At 47.2% G+C, this 24,601-nt stretch overlaps 1 protein-coding gene across 2 annotated transcripts; it reads left to right on the forward strand.

The window, feature by feature from the left end:
* The first annotated feature begins 29 nt into the window (after positions 1-29).
* On the forward strand, positions 30-24,004 carry SPG11 (SPG11 vesicle trafficking associated, spatacsin). 2 transcript variants are annotated; one of them, XM_042472687.1, is made up of 40 exons: positions 30-293; positions 686-873; positions 1,368-1,598; positions 2,947-3,142; positions 3,823-3,960; positions 4,647-5,098; positions 5,283-5,428; positions 5,507-5,639; positions 5,910-6,065; positions 6,154-6,332; positions 6,823-6,999; positions 7,652-7,723; positions 8,214-8,341; positions 8,695-8,855; positions 9,407-9,605; positions 9,723-9,926; positions 10,116-10,222; positions 10,840-10,985; positions 11,256-11,408; positions 11,825-11,891; positions 12,435-12,600; positions 12,998-13,203; positions 13,397-13,505; positions 13,726-13,885; positions 14,692-14,958; positions 15,125-15,325; positions 15,769-15,876; positions 16,356-16,518; positions 16,841-17,055; positions 17,407-18,181; positions 18,868-19,010; positions 19,171-19,372; positions 19,704-19,841; positions 20,223-20,356; positions 20,853-20,960; positions 21,610-21,778; positions 22,017-22,105; positions 22,618-22,773; positions 23,080-23,231; positions 23,496-24,004. In XM_042472687.1, exons 1-40 carry the CDS (start codon positions 91-93, stop codon positions 23,674-23,676), a joined length of 7,278 nt encoding a protein of 2,425 aa, XP_042328621.1. In that variant the 5' UTR covers positions 30-90; the 3' UTR covers positions 23,677-24,004. The 2 variants fall into 2 exon arrangements, with proteins under 2 accessions (XP_042328621.1, XP_042328622.1); XM_042472688.1 differs by having other exon boundaries at positions 5,507-5,600.
* Positions 24,005-24,601: the final 597 nt, after the last annotated feature.

A 24,601-nucleotide genomic window follows, 5' to 3' on the forward strand; every position in this document is an offset into this window, starting at 1 on the left:
GGCGGCCTCCTCGCGAGGCATGCTGGGAGAGGGAGTCTTTGCCTCAGAGCGCCCCAAGATGGCGGCGGTCTCTGAGGGGCAGAGAAGGCGATGATGGCGGAGGCCGTGAGGGTCCTGCTGCTGCCGCCGCCGCCCCTCGGAGGCCCCGGCCCTGGTCGGGCCAAGCTCAGCCGCGGAGGCCCCGAGGCCCTGCTGGGGGTCTTGGCGGCGGAGGGGCTGCGCCTGGAGGGCCCCCTTCGTCGGGGGAAGGAAGGCGACGGAGCCCCGAGGCTCCTGGGCGGACAATGGGCAGAGTAAGCCTCCGAGGGACGCTGTGCGCCAGGGAATGCTGGGAAGTGTAGTTCTAGGGGACGCTTGGCCACCGATAAGCGGCCGCTCCCGGGGCTGCGGCAGAGTCCGAGGAGGAGCTAGCTTCCAAGGCTGAGTTTGCAGTTTGGCAGCGCCTTGGCTGCTGGTGGGGCATTCTGGGATTTGTAGTCCGCTCTATGGTTGTTTGGCGGGCCTGGGGCCAGGGCAAACTACAAATCCCAGCATGCCTCCGGATGGAGCCGGGGAGGGCAGCTAAAGCGGTGCCCAAGGGCATTCCTTCTGTGTCAGTGAAGGGGAGAAAGGAATGATGGGCCTGACAAGGCCAGTCTGTCTCCAGAGACACGGCTATGTCTTTGAAAGCCTTCTCTCCTTCTAGCTTCCTCTGGGAGAGCGCAGACGGCGAAGGGCCCGCGGCCCAGGGCCTCCGACTGCTTGCTCTCAGCAAGACCCAGGGCCTTGGTCTCTATGCAGTGACTCTGGAGGCTGGAAGGTGCAATGCGGCGCTTCTGGGGACGATGGACGCAGACGGCATGAAGAAGGCGCTGCTGGCTTCCAAGGAGATCCGTGAGTAGCCTTCCACTCTGGCCTTTCGCTGCTACGCTTCTCCCTCCATATTCGCTAGGGCCAGGGGCACAAGACCCCACTCTCAATAGGGAAAAGCCCACCCTGCTTTTGCCAGACAGGAGACCTCTCCAGGGCAACTCTGCGGTCAACCTCCGACAGACACTGGCCATCGAACTGCCCTGGAGGAGCTACAAAGGCCTCTAGGAATCTCTCGGCCCTCCAGGGCAACTCTATAGTTAAAACTATGGATGCCGGCCATGAAAGCCTTCAACTCTATGGTTAAAGTTGACCATAGAGTTGCACTGGAGGACCTAGATATTCCTAGAGAGAAGGTATTACTCAAATCCCCAAGCCTCAAACATGGAGGGATGAGCGAAAGGCCTAAACCTTGTCCTCTGGCCTTGGAGTAAGCGGGTGTTTTTCGTTGTATCTCTGTGAGCTTTGCTCTTCCGCCAGAGAACATTAAAACAATGCCTTTTGTCCGAATTGCGCAGGTTTAGCTTCACTCTCCTCTTTGAAGCTGCTGTCATTTACAAATGGCAAGGCTTTGTTGCTGCTCAACAACTTTATTCTTGTACATCTCGCTTTCCCCGCCGGAGAACTGGAGGCAGTGATGCTGAAGGACTGCTTTGTTCTCAATCTGTCACCGCAAGCGTCAGAAAGGATAGCAGATGTGACCGTCTGCAGAGACATCCTCTTCTTGTTAGATGAGTCTGGATGGATATGTATCCTTGAAGTTATGGGTTATGGGCATTGGTGGCCAGTGGTCTCGGCAGGGCATAAAATGTCGGAGTGCCCAATCTGCTCCCCTGTTGACTCCTCTTCTGCAGTGGTCTTAGGGCAGGGACGTAGCTAGGATTTTAGGAAGGGGGGGGGGTCCAGACTAAGTGCCACCATTATAATGGGGCTTGAGTGCGGCAGCGCAGCAGCACACACCATTCATTTTTCTAATGGAAGGGGGGGGTCCGGACCCCCCCACCCCCCCCCCTTGGCTACGTCCCTGCTTAGGGCTGCCTGGCCAGCTTTGCTCCTACTTCTCCTCCAGTGTTTCCAAAGTGCTTTAGAAAAATCAGGTCATTTTGGGGACTGTCCCCTCCTGCTCCCCGTTTCCAGCGTACCTTCTCATTTCTGGCAGAGGACAGTAGAGGAGAAGGTGTTTGAAGCAGGAGTCAGGCCCTGTTTTGGAGAGAGATGCAAAAGGCCCTACGTCTCTATTGGAGCATTTATCAGGCTTTGGCATCTACTGGTCTTAAAATGCCAAGTGGGAGGGTGGCATCTGGTACAGTTTCAGAGCTTCTCTTGTTTTGCAAAACGCTTCTTTCCCTTCCTGTGGAGAAAGAAAAACAAACGCTAAGAAGTTTGTTAAAGACCCCCTGCCTTTCTTCCCCCTCTTTGCAAGTAAAGACCCCCCCCCAATTCTGTCTTGCATTTCCCTCTTTTTCCCACTTTTCCTCCCTCACATGACTCAGAAATCTTTTCAAAATTCCCAGCCTGAATGTTGCATGACATTTTTCTCTCTTCCTTCCACAATATCTTTGTCTGTTGAAACTGATCAGGCTCTTCCTCTTTTCATGATTTGTTCTGTAAGGAAACTCACTGTAACCAATCCTGATGGGGCAAATATCTGGGCAGGGAGTAAAAGAGTCATATATGTAAACGAAGTGTCCCCCATCCCAGCAAACCTTTTAAAAGCAGGGATGGGGGAATAGGCTTCAAAGCAGAGGTTTGGATTGTGCAAAGGGAGTGGGTGGGAGAGCTGGAAGGGACAGCAAGGGCCATCTAAATCTAACACCCTTCCATATAGGAATACAAAACTAAAACATTCCCAAAGGGTATGTCCATCCAGTCTGTTTAAAGAACTCCAAGGCAGAGAGTGTGGGTAGGAAAGGATGTGTGTCCTATTCACTTTTGGCTCTGGCCTCATCCGGTCCCAGCATTTGGCCCTTGGGAATAGCTTTCTCACCTGAAAAGGTTCTCCCCCCGTGCTTTCACTGGGGGGAAACCCTGGGGTGGCTGGAACCTGGATGTGTGTGACTCTTACGTAGCTGAGCTTTCTTTGACACGGCTGCAAAGATTTTTTTGATGCGACAGATGGAACATACCTGGCCTATGTCAGTGTTTCCCTCTACCTAGCAGAAGGACAAGAAGAAAAGGATGCAGACATCCTGCCCCGTCTTACACAGTTAAATGTATCGTATGACCTTAGCGTGGCTGTGATTGCCAATTGCTGCAATTGCGTTGCTTCTGTCGACCTTCATTTATACTTCAAGTAAGTTGACTGTAAATGTGCAAAAACCTGGGTTTGGGGATCTGATGCCTCAAAGGCCACATGCAGCCTTATCCTGGATTTCATGCAGTGCTCAGCGTGGTCAGGTTCTTAGATTCTGTGCCGTATCCAGACTGCCCCCTGGAAATTGCTTCCTCTGTAGGCATGTGGGAAGCTGTGGCCCAGGGAGAAATAGCTGTGCCATACTGCCATCTTGCCCACTGAGGTCTGGCAGTGGCCACCATCATTTGCAACCCTGATTAAGTTTCCTGTCAGCCAATTCCCCTTCATAAAGGAAAAAAAAGTTTGCCACATCTCTGCTGAAAGAGTCAGTAGGAAACTATTCAGTTCTAATTCTCTGCCAGTTTTTCTTGAATCAAAATCCTCACTTTGTTCAGGGCCAGCCAGAATCCTAGGCTGCCTTATGAAGGATCAGCCTTGCACTTTTCCTCTAGAGGAACTATCCTGTGAATAGCCCATGCCGGTTGGTGTTTTGCATCAGCGGCTGGCAAGGTACATTGAACATTGAGGGTGGCAGGTGTTCCTCTCTGACAGTAGTGATAATAGAAGTGGCACTGCTGCTAATGATGTGGCCTGGGGTGCCAGCCCTCTTCTGACTAATGAGGGTGCTAGCAATAAGAAATGTGAGGGATAATGAGATATAACTGACTCTCTGCCCACAGACAATATCCTGACCACTTACTTTGCAAGAGAAATTTTGACAGCCTTCCCACAGATCAATGGAAAGGAGCAGATGAGGATGACCTCAGAAGTTCAGAGCACAGCATGAAACATGTGCAGCATGCATTCCGAACAGACAGGTAGGCTTACAGGGCAACCTCTGTGCTTTGTAAGTGAAATCACATGAAGCAGATAGGTTTAGTCAAGTCTGCTTCGTATGTTATTGCCACTTTAGCTGCTCTGGCCCAATTTATTGTTTGAAAGGAAAGAGCAGTAGCTTAGATTGTTGGCCTGCTGGTATATTAATTACAGAGATGGTGTGTATATCAGAACTATAGCCTCAGGATGTCATGAAATACAAAACCCTGATGCCTGGTATGCCTACTAAGGAGTCCTTAAGGGTGAATACCTGCGGATTATTTGTTTTTGAGCATTCGTTAATTTTAATTAATTTAAATGTATCTGCATATAGCCTGTGCTCCACATGTGCCCCTTGCCTTGTTTTGTGACCCTAGACCCTACCCACTTATTTTCAGCATCAGACTGCCAAAATTCAGCAGCCAGTTTTCTTTAGAACAGTTTCAGGCTAATTATGAAATCTAAGAGCTGTTCTATGCTTTATGAAACGGTCTACTATTGCTTCCTCTTGAGGAAATATGCCCAGTATGTCTAGACACTTTTGGTGAAGATTCCCTTGTAATATTGTTGATGCTCAGTTGGTTTATCTTTGTGTTATGAATCCTGACTAGGTCAAGTAGTGTCCTTTGAAACTGTACCCATCGTTTCCTTGATTAAAATGTTGGCACGTTTCTCCCCCTTTCCCCAGGTCCTGGAAGGCACACTTGTCGTCTTTGCATGACACAACCGAAAGGCTTTATTCTCCATACTTGTTACCTGATGGTCCCTTTCCTTGGTATCAGCATCTTCTCCACCTAGAGCACCCTGACTGTAGGACTCATGAGATTTCTGAGACCTCCCTTCTTCAAGACGTGGCTTACATTCTTTCGGATTCAAGAGGGAAGGGAAACACGAGCAGAAGCAAAAAGGATAGACAGTGGAAGAGCATACATTCAGGCGACTCAGAAGACTCAGTGAAACTTGAGTGCAAATCAGTGACAGGCTTTAGTGCATTATTCACTATCTCCAGTGAGTGCAAAGGACTTAGTATTGTGCTGTGGGATTTGGAGACTCAGGAAATGGCGCATTCTCATGTGGGGGAAAATTCCTTTTTTGTGGAATGTAACAAGAGAGAGGAGCAATTGTGTGTCATCCTTTCAGGTGAGCATTTTGCTTATCATTGAGATTCTACAGCTGCCATCTGGGACTTTTTCAAGACTTAAGTATATTGTGTAAGCGATGGCATGAAAGTGATTCAATTTCACAAAGCATTGTGAATGTTGGCAATTTATGACAAAAGATGTGAAGAGCTTCTCTCTCTCTTTCTCTTGTGATGCTCCCTTAGAGTCTGGTCTCTCCTTGTTCTTGTTTGGCTTGACTCAAGAGGAATTCTTGAACAGACTGATAATCCATGGAAATGCTGGCACTGTGGATTCTCTTTGTCGACTCAATGGATGGGGAAGATGCTCAATTCCCATCCATGCCTTGGAGGTACATAAACCTTTCTAGTCTCACCTATGCCCCAAAATGAGAGCTTCCTTCTTTAAAAGCAGTCCTGTCTTTGTTTAGGCAGGTTTAGAGAACCGTCAACTGGACACTGTCAACTTCTTTTTAAAAAACAAGGAGAATATTTTCAGTCTTTCTTCGTCTTGCTCATTGCAAGGTCAGCCAGCAAGCATTGTGTCAGATTTGTACTTGAAAAGTAAGTCAAACTGTGGACATAAGATATTGGGAATGTGAAAGGATTATGCTGTGGTATTGGAAGGAATTCTGCACAAAGCCACAATGAAAAGAACAGGAGCTCTGTAGGGGTACGGAGACCGGGGAGGTACTGGATCTGGATTGTGTCCTGCGTTTTCAGGACACACAATGTGGGCATTTTAGTTATGTTATTAAAGACAAAGGTAGATTGTATTTCTGCTGTGAAAATCCATTCTCCCAGTTTTAATTTGTTTTAATTGTTCTGTTACAGACATGAAAGAGTTGAGGCCAGCTTTGGACCTGCTGTGTCTGGCAATCCAAGAAAGTGATTTGGAAGCGCAGAGCAAGCATTTCTCTGAGCAGCTGCTAAATCTCACCCTGTCTTTCCTGAACAAGCAACTCTGTGAAATTTTTACACATAGAGAAGGTGGAGCTGTTTGTGTGTGCATAGCAATCGTGCCCAAGGTATGTCTTCAGGCATTGTTTTAGTCAGACGTCTCTCCTGTTCTTCACAGAGCTGGATGAAAATCTGGACAGATGTGTTGATATTTTAACCAGCTACATCACCAGACTCAGGATGTTTATGATAAAGTTCCCGCTTAAGTCACCCAGTGCTGGAAACCTGCCCTGTGATCTAGAAGAAGATGTGCCTGCAATAGAAGAAAGCCACATCTGGGAAGAGTTAGATACAGAGGTAACTAGTATTAATACTCCAGAACCATTGGTAAACAGAATACAGGATCAGTTTATGGCATTCACTGCCCAGACTGCATTGATCCCCCCCCCCCAGCTAAGATGGCTTTAAAAGAGGCCTTGAGTCTCATTGAAATGGCTCTGTGAGCCTCTAGGTTCAGAGTGGCAATGCCTTTGGAAGTCTTGCTGCCAAGGGGTTGGGAGGACATAGTGTGCAGAGCAAATTGTTGACTTGTCTGTGGACTTCCTCTTGGGAGAGCTGGTTGTCTGGGCTGAGCAAGAGTTGCTGGACAAGGTGAAACTTGAGTCTGACTCATTAAGGCTGCCCTTAGCATCTCATGACTGAAAACTGCTTTGATAGAATGGTACCCTTGTTCTTCTTGAGTAGTGCCATTCTCTATCCACAACCTTTCCCCATCCAGACCCTCTAAAAAAGACACTTGAATCTCAGGGAGTGCTGTTCAAAAAGCAGGTGTACTTTGTCGTTTCAGAGGATTGTTGCTGAAGCCATTTTAAACAACAAGTTGCCAGAGGCTCAGACTTTTTTCCGTCTGACTCACAACTCTGCCCAGCATCTCAAGGAGCTGATTCAAATAGGGCTGGATCTGGTTTACAAAACCCTGTTGAAAGATGACATAAAAGAAGCCTCCAGACTCTTAAGGAACATGGTGAGTAAGACATGTCTCCATCTCTTTGTGTCGCCACATAGCGAGGGGTGGAGTTTTTCTTCAGGAGGTAAACAGGTGGCCATTGGATTTACTTAGAAATTCATGGTACAGATAGAGCCGCTTAGTCATTTTCTGTTTCTGTCTCCTTTTCTTCCATGTTCTGCTTATTGTTGGGGTGGAGGGGGAATATGATTTAGGAGAAAAGTATTTCAGAGCATAATTTAGCAAAATTAAGCATTTTTAAGCCCATTTGGAAAACCAGTTAACCCCTTTAGTGCTTTAAAAGATATAGCCAACTCCTGAAATCTATGAGTCCCAGTCACCACTGCCAAATTTGCAGCTATAGCAAAAACCCTCGCCACTTTCCCATGAGAAACAAAGTACAGACCCCTCAGACCGCTGATTTACAAGTGGAATGTGGCTCCCAGGAGTGAGGCAGGTGTCAGGGCTGTACACTTCCTGATGCTGTTGTGGCAAATGCTGCATTAGTGACTGGGGCTGGGAAGAATGTATGGCTCATTGTGGTAGCGGGGGGCAATGCAGTCTTCTGAAACCATCCCTCGAGAAGTTGTTCATCTCTGCCATAAAGCCTTGCTTTATGTAAGCTTTGTGTACACTCTGATACAGTAGACTTTCTTTTTATTTTTGTTAGGGCTTCAATGTCAAGGAGCAACTGCACAGGATATGTTTCTATGTGAGTGACCAGCATGTCCGGGACTACTTGGTGAGTGCAGGAAAAACCTGTGTGTGTCTATAACTGTTCTTGTCCTTTTTAGGTGTCCTGCTTATAGGTATAATTCTTGGGCCTAGCCCAAGGTTTGTGTGTTTCATTCCCTTACTGCATCTGTAGTTTATCTTCTTGAGGGCCATATCCCTACATATACATCTTAATCTGTGCAATGCTGAGTATGATTCTTGGAGCCTGCTGCTTCCCTATTTGCTCTTTCTCTCTCGGAAACTGTGTTAGCTTTCACCCAAGCCTCAGAGGTGACTGAATTTTATCTTCGGCATTAGAGCCTGAAGCAGAAATCCTTGTTGTTCACATCATTGTCTGTTACTATAAGTGAGGATGAGGCACCCACTCGCTCTGTTAGTCCAGCTGATTCCCAGTCCCTTATCCTGGCTATATCTGTGATTTGATAATGCATCACTTTTGGAAGTGTGTGTTATCTCATGGCTTTTCAATACACCCCTGTTTTGATCTGATTCCAAAGGTGGACAGGCTGCAAGAGGAAAACTGTTTTTCTGAAACTGAGAAGGAAATCATAGACTTTGTGCATCGGGTGGAAAATGTTTATTCGGGAGCCATTCAGGAGAATGGAGAGAGTACAGGCCAGTCCAGGTAATGCATGTTCATCAAAAATCAGAACACATGTATGTTTTCCTGAATTTTCAGTCTAGCCATGTAGAAGCGGGAGCCCTGATAGACTCTAGCTGCAGACTTCCAGGCTGTGGAAAGAGGAAGACAGTTTTCCTTCTCAGCAACCAGCTGTTGGCTATTCCAGCCTAACAACTAAATGACAAACTCTCGATGATCTGCATTGCGTTCCTTTCTCTTCCTCTGGTGTTTGTATGATGAGTTAGTTTCTGTTACAAACTTGGTTTCCTTTGGAACAAACTGACAAATGTGAACTCATTTGGGAAGACTATATAAATGAAATGGGCTTTATTAAACTGCTTTGTTTTAATTTGTAGGTACTGGAAGAAAGAACAAGACCTTTCTACCCACATTGCCACTTTGGGTGCACTTTTGAATCGTGATGAAGACAAGAAGCAGAGAGTTCTCTTAAACTGGGCTCAATGGTGGGATCAGCTTATGCAAGAAATGATTCTCCTGCCTAAACAATCTGATGAAGGTGGGAAGTATTTTGGTACTGTGGTATAATATGATCTTTCTAGAACAGCCTATAACAATTAACACAACAGAATAGGCCTAACAAATATGAATACACTATTCAAATACATTTAAAAATCCTATGTCCACCACAGCAGGTGCTTGCCACCTGGAGAAAAACAAGAAGAATCACGGCCTAACAGATGCCATGGGGTGAAATACATAGTAGTCCAGGCAGCATTAGTAAAAAGATATTTTTCCTTGGCTTAATTTGCTCCAGTGGGGTCAAGAGCAAGAACTTCTACAATAGATAGAAGGTGGGAAGGTGTTAGGCTCCCCAGATATCCTTGATTCAAGTAGGTCCTTCAAGGTAATCACTGACATTTTGGATTGTGCCCAAAACCAATTGGCCTCTGTACACTACTGTATTATTCTTTCCTTGTACAGTATTTGTATTTGATTCCAAGCTAGGAATATTTTATTTAGCTCTGATAACAAGGACTGTCATTCTATATATGTGTGTAGATACAAGCATTTGCACTAACCATATATGTTGAATATTTTCAAAAACAGACCTGAAGTCATGTAATCCAGAGGTTCTGTGGATGTATCTGACATCTTGGCATGACTGGGCAAATATTAGTTCATGGATTACAGATTCTCAGCAACAAGACGGCAGCATGAAATGGCCCCAACTAACTATAGAGACCATAAATCAGAGTACGTTGTGCAGCCGTTACATGCGAAATGAAATCTTGGATAACCTGGCCAGGTGTGTGACTGCTTCGTATGAATTATCAGGTTCTGTCAAGTTTTGCTAATCTCATTTATTACTTGAAGCCTCCGCTGCTTGTTTGGGATGCAACTCTGACTGTGTTTGTCTTGCTAGGAATGGGACTTTCATACCAGCCGAGCTGGACAATTTTGAATGCCTTCTCCAAAGACTGACTCTTGTTGGAGGAGTGATGCAGAATCCTCATCCTGTTCCAAGATATACGACTTCTGGTGGCTTAGATTTCCACAGCTGTTTTGTCCTTTATTGTTTAGAACATGGGCTGGATCATCTTCTTTACACTTATTTAGACTATTACAGGTAGGAATACATGCCAAATATTGTTTAGCAGATAAAAAGTACATCAACTCCAAAGCAAGATTTGTCAAGCCAGTGCTACACTGTCCCCAGGCACCAGCCCATAGTTTGGGTGGGTTGGAGAGTGGGGAGAACTTGCTTTTTTCTTTATGATGTGTATTACTGAGGGTTTCCTCTTCATTTTCTCTACAGTTTATTTTCTTCAAACTGCCCCATTTTGAATGATAAAGCACTGCATGAAGCTCATCCTTGGTTTGAATTTCTAGTGTACTGCCGAAGCATTGCCAGCAGTCCTGGAGGTAGGAATCTGTATTTATGACTCTGTTGTATCTAAGAATGTTGATCTGATGGAAGGGAAGATGGAGAGCCTGGAGCTCTCCCAGTCCTTCTGACAGGTGGAAGGCAGGCAGGCTCACCTGAACCTGCCTTTGATTTAAGGTGTTCAGGTGATGGTTGTGAGCAGAAGCACCTTTTAGCTGCTTCATTTGACATTCTGGTATCTCTTCTACCAAAGAGGGGGCCCAGCCATTGTCAGCCATGCTCTGAGCCACCTGCTTAACTTTCTGCAGTATTGTATAGAAAATTCTACATGCTACAACTGGTCCAAGCTGTAGTAGGCTGTTGTCATGGAGGCTGAGTCTTCCATGTGTTTACTCAAACTGCACTGACCCCCAGCTAACTCCCAGACTCCATTCAGAAGGCCTTGTCCCTTCACGCCCTCAATTGGGTGGGAGCAGGATAGCTAAAAGGCCTCCTGAGGCCATAGACGTTTCCCCAGAATATCCTCAGAAGTCCTTATGTGGGTGCCCCCTCTTCAGCAGTGAGCTGGGGGAGTATATTCAAGTCATTTCAAGACTGTTGTGTATGAATTTCTCTCAGTGGTAATACTACTGTTGTTTCTTCTCCTCCACCCCAGATGCCAATTTGATTTTCCAGGCAAGTCTGGCAAATGCCCAAATCTTAATTCCTAGCAACCAGGCCAGTGTGAGTACTATGCTGTTGGAGGGACGGACACTTCTTGCCCTTGCCACAACCATGTATACATCTGGAGGAATTGACCAGGTGAGCTGTGGAGTATTTGCAAGGTGTTGTAAGAGGGTTTTGGTCCCTGTTAATCTGGCAGAAAATGTTAAAAGGGTAAGAGGAGCCCTGGTCAGACCAGACTCCTGTTCCACATGGTGGCTCCTGTAGCGTTATAAGATTTTGAAAGATGGAGCATGTTCTTGTCTTCTTAGATGCAAATAAACCTTGTGCCAGACACTTTGGAAAGTGTCAGTGACCTGTTCTGTCCTCTTGTCCTTGCAACTGTAGCTGACTCCTTCTTTGTTGTAGGTTGTTCGGAATGGAGACAGAGGAGAGAAGGTGGATACCCAGCTCTTCCGAATGGCCCTTGCGCCTTATCCCAAGCTCAGAGCGGCCCTCTTCCCCCAGTGCACCTTGCATGGACTCCTGCCTCCCGACATCTCTCTCTACCATCTTCTTCAGGTACAGCTGCAACAAGGACAAATAAACCTTGGACATTACAGAACTCAGTAGTCCAGTTAAGATGGCTGCTAGCATCATGGAGCTCATGGAAGAAGGGACTGAAATGGGAAATGAGAGACAGGGGCTTGAGTCCCATGGAGATGCTGAAGTGGGCTCTGCAAAGCAGTACCTAGCCTTTAGAAGTTCTGCAGGCTTGGCTTAGTTTCTCTGGTTGGTTCTACACCCTTTAGAATGGTATTTTCTCTTGACCGGGGGGGCTAGATTAGAACTTGATGTGGAAGGTATTTGATGCAAGATATTTGGGGCTGCTGCTGCTGTGCTACACAGGCCAGAAGCTCCAAATGCTTAATCCAATTTCACTTGTTTGCTCTGTTTTAAACATCCTATTAAATTCATGTCTTGTCTTAATTTTTCAGTCATTAGTTCCATTTGATCCTGCTAAATTGTTTGGCTGGCAGTCAACAAATGCACTTGCCATTCCCGGTAAGTAACACATACGTAACATCACAATTAAATACATGTAGGTGACATTTCATGCTGTATTATGCAGTGGGATAGTAATGTATCTGTATATAGACTCAAGATGCTGAGAGCTTTGGTTTGAGGAAAATATTATTTGGACCCCTGTACCACTTAATGAGCAACCACAGTCCCAGGGGCCAAATTAAATCTGCAGTCCCTTCCCAGCCTTTCCCTTCTGAGGCACTGTGCTAGAAAAAAAGGTGCCCATATGATGATGATGATGATGATGATGATGATGATGATGATGATGGTGTGAAGCAGAGAAAAGGAGGGTAGTCGTAGGCATGGCCAGTTCTGGCTTCATTCCTCTCATACTGGGTAGGTGCTCCTTGAGAGATTTCTGAGATTGCCTTTGAGATGTGTAGCGTTCAGTCTAAGTGGGGTTCTCCATCTCTGTTCTAAAGGGTGAGCTGAGGAGCTAAATAATACCAGTTGAACTTGCCTTTAGCAGCTTGTGTCTGGGTCTTCTGTTGACTCACAGTGTACTCTCCCTGGTCTGCCTAGATATTTGCAGTGATCTTCCTCACTTCTCTTGCCCCACTCTGGTCAACAAATATGCCATCGTAGAACGTCTAGACTTCTCCTACTACTTGCGCCACAAACGCCCCTCTTTTGCTTTTGGGACTTTTATAGTTCAGCAGCTGGTGAAGAGCAAAACCCCAAAGCAGCTGTGAGTATTTTGAAGAAGCAGAGGTTCAGAAAGAGCACAGACATCATTAAAGTTAAAATTGTACAAATATTGCCAGTTTTTCAATTAAAAAAGAAAAGTATGTCTTGCATGACCAACTTTAATCCAATTTAATTGCTTTAAACATTTGTTAGTTGCTTTCTGAGGAGTCATCCTTATAAGACTGGATATAAATCTGTAAATAAACAGACAACAATCTGCAGTAATGAAAGCGCAGAACAAGGGAGAAACAACCAGGGCTTCACTTTACTTGCGCATACCTAGAATGATTGGTTTTCAAGTGTGTACTCAGTTGGGCCCTTGTGTTCCAGTCTCTCTTTTTATGCTGTTTGAAAGAAAGTTTCAGCTTCTTTCTTTCTATCTTTCTATCTTTCTTTAGGATCCAGCAAGCAGGCACTGAGGCCTACTCTTTGGCTCTCTCTTCCTTTTATGTGCCTTCTGTGGCTGCAGCCTGTGTCTGCTTTTTGGAGCTGCTGGGCTTGGACAGCCTCAAACTCCGGGTGGATGTTAAAGCTGCAAATGTAATCTTGAGCTTCATGTCTAGAAGAGAGGAGCCTCAGCACAACTCTATCAGGCAGTCCTTGGGTAATTTTCCCCCTCCTGAATTCTTTTACATTCAAGTACAGTATCTTGTTTTCATCATGGAATGAATATGAGCTTCATATTTTGTTGGAGAGGTTCTGTGTGGGCCCAGAACTGAATGTTGTTTTTTTTAAAGTTTGCTTTGTCAACATGGAGGTGCAGCCACATCAAAATGCTTTATCTGTTCTTTTTGCAGTTGAAAAGCTAACAGAGCTCGCTAGTGGACAAAAGACAGCAGCAGAAGAGCTCCTTCTCTGCTTGGAGGAAGCAGTTTGGGATAAAATTGAGCATCAAGACACAGAAAAGTGAGCAACTTGAGCTTTCTCTGCCTCATCACCAGAAAGTTAACCTCTTAGAGAGGGAAAGTTGAGTGGCTTCTCTGCTGCTGTTATCACTGCACATCAAATTGCCTATGTCCAGTATAAGTGGAGTAACAAAACACCATCAGACCCACCTTGTTTGCTAGACTGGGGCAGTGGTCATAGCTTTCTCACCTCTCAGGGTGCATGCCGCTTTTCTCTGTAGGACATCCAGTGATGCAAGAAAGCAGTGGTCTTTGGTGGTCCAGTTTTGCCGGCTCCACAACATCAAGCTGAGTCCATCTTACCTGAAAGTGTGTGCTAGGTCCAACAAGTGGCTGCAGTTTATCATTGAAGCCCAGATGTATAGCTACCAACTAAGTGAGGTGAGGAGCCACTGGAGGTTATGTTGGTCCAGCCATATTTGTCAGAGTTTGAGGTTTGCTCTATGGTTTTTCCATCTCAAGAAGACAGTCTCTTTGAACAGAAAATGCTTGGAAGAAAATTCCATAAGATCAGTTATGGATAGTTTGTTTTCATCCATCCTTGCAGCAGAAAGATGGAGGCAGATCTGTATCACTATGGATACATTCAGCTTGGGATCAATACCAGGAGAGGTTCTAGGATGGTAATTGACAGTCTTTACACGCTTAGAAAGGAATGCTGTGGTTCCTAAGAGCCAATGTGGCTTTCTCAAAAACAAGTCATACTAAATTGTTTCTCTTTATCTAAAAAAGATAAAGTTACAAGCTTGGTAGATCAGGGGATCTGTGGATGTAGCATACCTTGATTTCAGTAAGGCTTTTGACAAAGCCCCCCATGATATTTTTTTCAGTCATGCTGGTTAATTGAGGATTAGACAGTGCTTCTGTCATAATTAGTTGACTGAATCTAGAGAGTGTTCACATACGGTCGCCCTTCATCTTGGAGATAAGTGATTAATGGAGTCTGTCAGGATTCTGTCCTGGACCCAGTGTTATTTAAAATCCTTATTAAGTGATTTAAATGATGGAATTGAAGGCATGCTTATTACATTTACAGATGATACCAAATGCGTGTGTGTGGGAGGGGGGTATTCTTAAAGGTGCTGCCACATTTCTCTTCTCTTACTCTTTAGGTCAAGATAATAGTAAACCGGCTCTTTGCTCATGCCATATATCTAGATGCCTACTTGTTCTTTCCCATTTCCCAGGTGATCCCCATCCTCCGGGACTTCCCCTGTCCTTTGCAAGATCACATGAGGCTGGCCTTGGAGACTCTGCAGACCTCAGACTGCTCTCAGCTGGAAAACCAAGGGAGCAGCTCCAACCCACTAAAGTGGGAGCCAAAGTCAAACACGGATGAGCTCTTTTACATTCTGCTGCAGTGTCAGAAGCAGCCTCATCCCTGGCGTTACCTTCTGGGTGAAGCAGTGAAGCACCATGTACCTGTCTTGAGTACGCTGGCAGCATGCTTCCAGGTACATATTCTCTAATGGCAAGGCAGTGGCACAATGATACATTGAGTCTTGCCATGACTTCCTAGAAACTGTTGCATCTCCATTGCTAAACATGGGTCGCTTGATCTCTCAATCTCTCTCTTTCTCTGCATCCCTCCTCTGTGCTTATGTGTTCCCACCTTGCCAGGATGCCCCTATTATCCATTGTCTCTGTGTTTGGATAATAACATCCTTAGACAGCTCCACCATGGCAGAAGTGACAAATCTCATCGAAGGCTCCCTTGAAACCCATGAGTGGCATCTTATGGACTTGGCCACCCTCTGGCAGACACTTTTAAGGAGGCAGAAGAGCCGAACACTTCTTCTTGGCTTTCAGTTCTTTCTGAAGGTAACCCTTTCAGTTGTTCCTAGCTGAGGTTCAGTAGACCTTTAGGCTCTGGCTGCTTGCTTTTTATGGGTGCTCTGGAAACCTCCCATTAGTTCCAGCAGGCCTGACTGAAACCTCTCTTTGCTTGCACTTCATCACTTTTCTAAAGAATGTGTAAATTCACAAGACAGCTGCTAGGAGCACACAGCTCTCCTTTCTCACATCCACACTTGGAAGATTTCTTGAGATAGAGGGCAAACAGCAGCCCAGATCAACTTTGTTAACTCTGATTTAAAGACCTATCACATCCTAGTCCTTCTTGTGGTTATGGTTTCAAGAGCTGGACTGGGGAGAGAGGATTTTCAGTATTGATGGAGCGTTTTTTAAAAGAGAATTATGCAGCCAACTTTGGGTGGAACATTTGACTGAAAACCTTGTGTGTGCTGTTGTGTTGCTATATTAAGGATTCCCCTTTGAAGATGATGCTGGACGTATATGAATTATGCATGGATTACAAGAATTACAGTGAAGCCTCAACCAAGCTCCTTGCATTTCAAGACAGTCTTTCAAAGGTAAGATAGAACTTCATTCACTCTGAGTAAGTTCAAGATTCTGATACGGATAGGAAATTGTTACAAAGTCGGTGCCTAACAGAATGGGACATGTAGCCCACAGCCTGCATTCTTCCTGCCAGGTCCATTGTTCTTAAATACTGCCCGCACCCTTCTTGATAATCTGGCTATTTTGGTGGTGGGCGGCAAAGGGCCCCCAGAACCTCCAGATTTAGAAGAAGCAACACTGCCAGCAAAGTCCTTGGATCTCCACAGGGAAGACTATCCCATGGATCATCCCATGCAGGCAAATCGCACATCCAGCAGCCAAGGTTTAAGATAAGAAGGTGGAAGGAATGGCAGGAGCATGCAGCTTCTTGTTTCCCAAGCCTTGGCTGCTGTCAGTTGGCTTAATTTGTGCCATAGTTGAAGGAGGAGGGTGGCTGTGGAGAGGAGCATTTTTGGGATCTTGCTTATTTTGCATGTTTATTTCTCCACAGCTTCAAGGCACACTTGAGCTGCCAGATCCCACCCTACCATTACCCTGGATGGAGTTGCAGGCCTCATTTCTTCTTGAACTGATGCTACAGCAGTGTAGGACAGAGTATGAGCTGGGAAAACTCCTTCAGCTTTTTGCAGATACAGACACCCTTCTTCCTCATGGTAAGAACAGCTTTTCTCTTCATTGAATTTTATTGTCCAGACAGGCTGGTTGCTTGGTCTACATTTTTTAATTTATCTGATCCCAGGCACAGTTTTTCAGTGTTTGGTCTCAGGAACCCTTTGAACTTGCAAGGCATAACTAAAAAAGATTTCACCTGCAAAAGCGTTCTGCATTTAGGGCAGCCCTTTGAACAGCCCTCACAGAGGGCAGGTTGTTTCAGACATCTATTTGCTCCTTACCAAAAGGCTCTCATACAAATTGTCTTCTCTGCAGTAAAGCTTTTTCATGGGTTGTTTTGTGTGTGTGTGTGTTTGGACTTAGGGCCAGAGATGAAGAAGCTGAGTGCCCTCACCCGCATCTTGAAGGGCTCACCCGTCTCGGTGGATCGTGCCCTTCTCAGCAATTATACCCCTGAGAACTTCCAGAAAGAATGCAGAAGAATTTTGGGGCAACTGCAAGAGAGGAACTCTTTCTCCGTGGCACGGAGCGTGGCAGAACTGGCGGAGCTGCCTGTGGACAACGTGGTGATCCAGGAGGTGTGCAAGAGCTGCTTTGAATCTGCTCAGCCTTGCCAGTCTTTATGATTTGGTTGTGTTCTGTTTCTTTATGTCTGGCAGAATTAGAAAATGGGTAGCCTGTCACCTCTTTCTTTTACCTCTTCTTTTAGCTACTGCCCACATAGAATCTCATTTTATTGTGAACCACTTTGGGATTTTTTTTGTAAAGATAGCCAACGGGGTGCCAAATGGCTCGCAGCCTCTCTTCTGAGTGATGGGGTGTAGATGTTCTTTCCTTCCTTAACCTGTGTACTCCAATTTGGAGTAGTTAAAGCCTTTCCAATTGAATGCCATGAGAATCCTTCTAATCCCTTTCTGTGTGCTTTGTAGGTGCTCCAGAATATACGCCACCTGAAACAGATTGGCCACTGGCCCCAGAAGCGGACAAGGATCGAGTTCTGGAAGAAGTGTCATGAGAACTATGTGAGAAATGCCATCTCAAAGCAAGCCGCCTCTGACTTCTTCTTGGCTCAGGCAGAAAGCGTGTCAGAACCAGCGGGTGGAGAGAAAACTTGCAGCCTTCTGGAGAGGCAGCTTTTGCTTACCTTGGCTGGCCACTGGCTGGCCAAAAGTGACCCTGTTCCACTCAGTGAGCTTGAACGCATAGAGAAGGAGATTTGGCTTTGCTGCATCACCCAGCAGGCTTTGAGCCAGAGCACAGTGCAAGCCCCGCATACCTTTACCCACCAGATTTCAGTGACTGGCGAGCTGTCCTTTGACTCCTTAGCCAGGGAGTTCTCTTTTTCCAAGTTGGCTGCTTTAAATGTGCCTGAGTACTTGCGGCTTGAGGGCTTACCGCACCCCGATGCCTCCCCAGATCCGCTTCTGGGCGCGGAAGTGGAATCGCTGAGCTGCTTGATTGGCCGCCTCCTGGATGAGGGCAGCGTGCATGAAGCCAGCCGCGTTTCCCGCTATTTCAACTTCTACAGCAGAGACGTCTCGCTGGTCCTCCACTGCCGTGCGCTGGCCTCCGAAGAAGCCCCCCAGAGCTGGTTTCACCCAGAGATCCAAGCAATCCTTGCAACCCAGGAAAAGGGGGGAAGCAAGGAGGAGGAGAAGAAGAAGGATGGGGAGGAGGTGCCTCAAAAGAACCGGCTGCAGAGCAGTAAGTAACAAATGCCACCTCTGGCAGATGCCTTCCCTGAGCTCCAGGCTCTCCTCCTCTGGCTTGTAGGCTTTAGGCTTTTTGTTGGGTATTGGTGTGTGGAGGGCAGCACTGACCTAAAACAGATAAATGCAGTTCTCATGTAAATAATAATAAAAACCTTTTCATAGTAATGCCCCGTCCGTTTTAGCAGGCAGGGCCACTTTGTGTTTTTTCACTCAGCCTCCCTGGCCCTGTTAGGGAAGAGAGAGGGTAGGAGACACAGGTGATACCTTGCCCAGGTGTCCCTCAACCCTGGCAGTGCCAGTGAGCAGGAGAAAGAGTAGGTTGTTGTCTCTAGCCATTCTTAGCAATGGCAGACATTTCCCACGTTGAGTCTCTTACTCTCAGGGGTGCAGTTCAGACATTCCAAAGTGGATATCACTTGGTTTCTTCAGAGAAACAGGTGGAGAGGTGTGATTAAGGCTGAAAGTCTCAAGAACTGAAAGTCTCTGAGGGTCTTCAGAGGACCAGTCACTCTGCAGCTCCTTAGCCTAGGCAGCAGCAGGGGGGGGGGAGGGGTCCTTGTCTCGCCTGGCCTTTTTCCTTCCCCCTCTGCCAGCTGTTCCGGCCAGCCTTCTTCCTGCTTTGCATTTAGTAATCAGCCTTCCTGGTCCCTGCTTCCAGAATCTTGATTTTGTTTTCAGCCTCAAGCTTGGAGGGCTGGTCCTTTGTGGGGGTCTCATGTGCAAACAGTGAGATTGTGGGCGGCTTGCAGGCACTGACAGCGCAGTGTGTCCATGGACGGAACTACTGCCGACAGGTCCTCTGCCTCTACGAACTGTCTAAGGTATGTGTGTGTCTGGAACAGGGAAGGGGCTGTGGTGGATGGGAAGCATAGGAAAGAGGTTAAGGGGTCAGGCCTACCAGGCTCCCCATGGGGACTCATCCCTCCGGTATGGCTGGCAGGCAGATGGCATGCTCCTCTCCTTCTCCATGGTGTTTTGCAGGAGCTAGGCTGCTCCTTCAGTGAGATCTCTGCACATGACCCTGAGAAGCTCCTCCGGGTAATCCTGTCATCTCAGCAGCCGGACAGGTGCAAAAGGGCCCAGGCATTTATCAGCACCCAGGGGCTGGGGCCAGAGAATGTGGCAGAGCTTGTGGCGGATGAAGTCATGCGGGAGCTGCTGGCGCCATCGCACAGAAAAGACGGTGAGTCCAGTCTTCGTTTTGGCTTCCCTGCCTGGTCAGCTCTGGATGGTTTGTCACTCTGAATCTTGCTATGTCCCATCTTGGAACTGGCCATAGAATGGGACCGTGGCCTGAGGAACCTTGCCCACATGTCATTTTAAGCACTGCAGCAGCAATGAGCTTGGAATTGAAGTCACTTCCCTGGATGGAGGTGGGAGAGGTCATACCTGGATGAAGAAAGAATTCTTGGAGTGGGTGTTGGATAGAAGACCCAGTGGCCTTGTCATCAGTTCAAAAACACGTTGTGAGCAGGATGCTCTTCACTGACTGCCTGTCTTGTCCATTTGCCCAGGGCAAAAGCAGGTCCTGAATCCCGCAGAGGAGAGTGAGGCGTTTCTGCAGCTGGCCAAACTGTGCCCCGACCGCATCCTGGTTGGCATGAAGCTGTTGGATAAAATTGCATCGGTGCCCCCTGGAGAGCTTGCTTGCAGTAAGTCGGGGCTGGACAGGAGGGGTGGCCACACAGAACCCCAAATCTCCAGAAATGCGGTCTCTGGAAGAGTAATGTGTAATTACTTTCACAATTATTACTTTCATAATATGTGACTGATTTCAAGGTAACAAGGAACAAGGTCACAGTCTCCTGTCTAGACCTCTGTGCTTGGAATTGAGTTTGTCTCGGCATATGTGCCCCCCCCCCCAAATGTGTCTGGAAGGTTTGTGGTTGATTCCCATTCAGCAGATGAGGAACTGACTGCTACCCAATTTGTGGCAATGGAGAATGTATCCTAAGCCTATTCCTGCATTTGTTCTTATTTTGAAACATCTAAATGCCAAAGGCTTACTGACTTGAGCTCCTCACCTTCCTCAGCTACAGAGCTCCTGATCCTGGCCCACAATTGTTTCAGCTTGACTTGCCACATGGAAGGGATCACGCGTGTCCTCCAAGCTGCCCGGCTGCTCACAGATGAACACTTGGCACCCAGCGAAGAGTATGGGCTTGTGGTACGTAGATCCCCCAAAACACCTCTTGGTTGCCTTTGCTATGTCTCCCTTGGGCTTAGGCATGTAGGAGCTTCAGCCAGCTTTGGGGCCTGGTAATTCCTTGGCTCACTGAGTTTGGGAGGCCTTTTTTTGGTGCAGTATTCCATAGCTCTGAGGTGCTTGCCATTGATTTGGGTGACTACAAGACCACAGGAGGCTTCTCTGACCAGGGGCCAGCCTTCTTCAGCAAGGAGAGGGATAGTGAGCATCTCTCCCTTGGTCTTGGTAGAATAACTGCTCATCTCCCATTTCCAGCCACTTGGTCTCCAAGGGGGTGCAGTTCTTGCCCTCAGCATCTGTCTGTAGCTCAGGTGACATTCAGGAGGCTGCTGAGCAAGCATAGTTCCACAGGAAGCTACTCTTCCCACCAGGAAGGCCCTGCCCCCTCATAACATGCTCTCTTTCCCAGCTTTGTTTCTGGGGCCAGCAGTAATGCCAAGGCTGTTCTTTCCCCAAGGTCCGGCTCCTTACTGGCATTGGCAGATACAATGAGATGACGTACATCTTCGACCTGCTACATGAGAAGCACTACTTTGAGGTGCTGATGAGAAAGAAGCTGGATCCGGTATGTATGATAGATGCAGCCCACCCTTCCTCAATCCCCAAGCCCCAGCCCTTATCTCAGAGGGACAGTCATCCGGATTCAGACACTGGAGTCTGGAAACAGACCCTGATTTTCATCTGGTTGCTGCTTAATCCAGTCCCCCTTCTTCCCCCTCCACATCATCACATGTTGGCATGATCTTCAGTGAAATTGAGAGGGTGATCCAGCAGGGTTTTTGGCGGGTCCATGGCACCTTGGGGTTTTGTGCTGTTGCTGCTTTTTGTAGCTGAAGGGTTTTCCTAAGAGGGAGATGGACTTCACCATGACCTCCTTGCATTCTCATGCCAGAATGCCCATGCTCTCCCCAAACTGTACAGTTCCAACTCTCCCTCATTCATTCACACACAAGCTGGTTGTTTATAGGCAGTTGTTACAGAAATCTGTACCATCCGCAGCCCATAACTTGTGACACCTGGCTCTTGTTCTTCTGAAGCCATGCTTCCCTTGAGCTCTGGCACAGAGGCAGGGGGCTGCTCACTTCCAGGGGCCTTTTACCTGAGAATTGGAGCTGGCCAGGTTTCAAGACACAACCCTTTGAAAAAAATAAAATAAGGGACCCCCCCCCCAACATCTCCTTCCTAATCTGTGTGCCCATTCACCTCTTTGGCAGAGCGGGACGCTCAAGACGGCCCTGCTAGACTACATCAAGCGCTGCCGCCCGGGGGACAGCGAGAAGCACAACATGATTGCGCTCTGCTTCAGCATGTGCCGGGAAATCGGGGAGAACCATGAGGCAGCAGCTCACATCCAGCTGAAGCTCATTGAATCCCAGCCATGGGGTGAGTACTCCCTGCCCCCCAGAGCTGGGAACCACAACTCACTTGGAAAGGGCATTGGTTTACTGAGTGGGTACTGCATCCTTTGGGCCCTTAATAAGGGAGCTTGCATTCTTGCATCTAAGTCACCCTTGCTGGCTGCCTCTTCTGGATTTTGTCCTTTGGCACAGGGCTGGCAGCATCTCTGCCTTCCATGACCTTCTGCCCAGTCAGTCCCTCTCTCCTCATCTCTTCTTTTCAGAGGAGTGTCTCCAAAATGTGCCAGGCCTGAAAAAACTCCTGATGAAAGCCCTGACGCTCTTCATTGATGCTGCCGAGAGCTATTCCAAGGTAAAAGTGGTCTAGTGCTGGAGGAATTGTCATGGGCAGATTTCAGGGGTTATTGTGTTCTGTACCATCCGGTTCATGGCAAGAACAGCTATCTGTCACCCAGGAGCTCAGCCTCATGGCCTTTGAAAGGACGTTTCTAGCCCTTGGGCTCAGTGTGGATAATGCAGAACTGAAAAGGTACCAAAGAATTGGAAGATAGGAACAGCATATAAAAGGACCTTGATGAACTAGAAAATTGGGCTGAAGCTAATAGAATGAAATGGCTGTTGTTAGTGGGTAGTTTTGTGCCTGGATCTAAGCAAGTCTGGTCCTTCTGCCAAAAGCCTTTGAGAGAGAAATATTCTTCTCCAGATGGACTGTGGCTCAATGATGGTGAAACAATGCTTTGGTGATCAGTCCAGTTAGGATATGAGTAAGGCCTCTTTACCACTCAGTTGTGTCCCAGTCTAATTTATATCCAGCAAATGCAACGGTGGTTTCTTTTCTTCTCCTCTATGCCCATTTCACTCTAGGACTTCTGTGTGCGCCAGTCCTTGCGCTGTAACCGGCTGACCAAACTCATTACGCTGCAGCTCCATTTTCTCAACACCAACCAGAGCACAAAGCTGATCAACCTGAGCAGGAGGAGTCTGCTGGAGTGCCTCATGTCCTTGCCCAGGTTCTACCAGGTGAGGAGCCTCTCACCTACCATAGTCTATGACAACAATGGCGCGCTTGGATTTATCTTTGAAGTCTGAAGGGCTCACTTTCCGAGAGCCTGGCTAGATGTGCCTTGTGGGAAATAGCCAGGCTTTTGGGACTGCTGGCAATTTGAAAGGTGTCCTCCACTCCACTGACAAGCCTAAAGGCCCTTGGCTTCACGGTTGATGGAGCAGATTGGGCTTTTATTACTTCTTGCCTCTCTGCAATTTCTCACCTGCTAAAAGAAATTAAGGGCTGATGCAGGCTGGGATTTCTCTTCCCTCCCTCTGCAGGCTGCCATTGTGGCTGAAGCCTATGACTTTGTCCCTGACTGGGCAGAGGTCCTCTACCAGCAAGTGATTGTGAAGGGTGACTTCAACTACTTGGAGGAGTACAAGCAGCGGGGCCTGCTCAAAGCCAGCATCATCGAGGAGATTGCCCGCAAGTGAGTCTGCCAGGCAAATTCTCCCCCAAAATGGGTCTGTGGCTCCTTGGCTTCATGCTGTCCACCTTCACCACAGATGAGCTGAAAGGGAGGAAGGCTATTGCTCTGCTGGCACCTTGCTGGCTTTCTCCCATGGGCAGACACCGCGTTTTCCTCTTCTGTTGCAGTTGAACAGTGGAGGCTGAACGGGAACAGCAGGCTTCTCTGAGGGTTGGTGGTTCTGGGGTCTGGCCCGCTGTTCACCTGGTACCTTTCCTGTTCCAGGCTCAAGCAGCACCCAAGCAGTGAGCCTGCCCTGAGAAACCTGAAGAAGCTCTTGACCTATTGCGACGACATCTACGTCTATTACAAACTTGCATACGACAACCAGTTCTACGATGTAGTGAACATGCTCCTCAAGGATGCTCAGACAGGCTGCTGCTTGAATGACCTGTTGGCAAACTAGAGTACCTAAGAAGAGCCACAAGCCGAGGGATAGCATGAGACATTCCAGCTGGGCCAGAAGGCACCTTTGGGTGAGCAGCTAAGATTTTCAGTATCTGAAACATACCAAACACACTGCAGCACTATTCCCAATTATATTGGTTGTGCTAAAAAGCAAGGTGGGAGTTTATTAACTGCCGAATAGATTTCAAGCGGATATCGACAGTCGGAAATGAATGTTTGTACGAGTTCTTGTTTGGAGCTGCTCCTCCTAAAGGCAGATTGACTTGCTTTATAAAAATGTCTGTTCTGTATTAATTTTGAACACATTAAAAAGAACCTTTACAAGACGTTTCACATAATGTTGTAAAATTATTTCAGGTACAGGTGAGTCTCAGAAATCTTCAGGTATAATCCAAAGGGGTTTGTCCACAATGTTCTAGTTGGTCATGAGCAGCTGCCATTCCTTTTCCATGAAAGAGGGAGCCATGACATCCTTTTAAACAGTTCCTGGGAAATACCTTCGTTCTGGATAAATGCAAAGCAATGCATTGGTATCTGAGATAGTGGGACCTGGGTCTAGTCGCACTGAAGGGTTCACATAGTCAAGAGAGAGTCATGTCCCCAAGTGCCTGTTTTTATCCAATGTCCCACACACTGCAGTCTTTGGTTCCTGGGGGGGGGGGGGGGGCAGAAGACTTTTCAGCGTTGCCATCTGAATGTCTGAGGCTTCCTAGGCCCACACTCTAGGCAACCTACAGCCACATTTACGCAGTCATGTTAGGCATATGACTTTTCCCCCTAAGACACCCTTTATAGGATGAGAGGAAGGAACATGCATTTGGCTAGCCACTTAGCGAAGGCTCCCTCAGCCAGCGTAAGATCATGGAATCATAGAATAGGAAGAGACCCCAAGAAGGGCCATCCAATCCAACCCCATTCTGCCA

The sequence above is a fragment of the Sceloporus undulatus genome, chromosome 6, assembly GCF_019175285.1.
Source record: "Sceloporus undulatus isolate JIND9_A2432 ecotype Alabama chromosome 6, SceUnd_v1.1, whole genome shotgun sequence".
In the NCBI taxonomy this organism is placed as follows: domain Eukaryota; kingdom Metazoa; phylum Chordata; class Lepidosauria; order Squamata; family Phrynosomatidae; genus Sceloporus; species Sceloporus undulatus.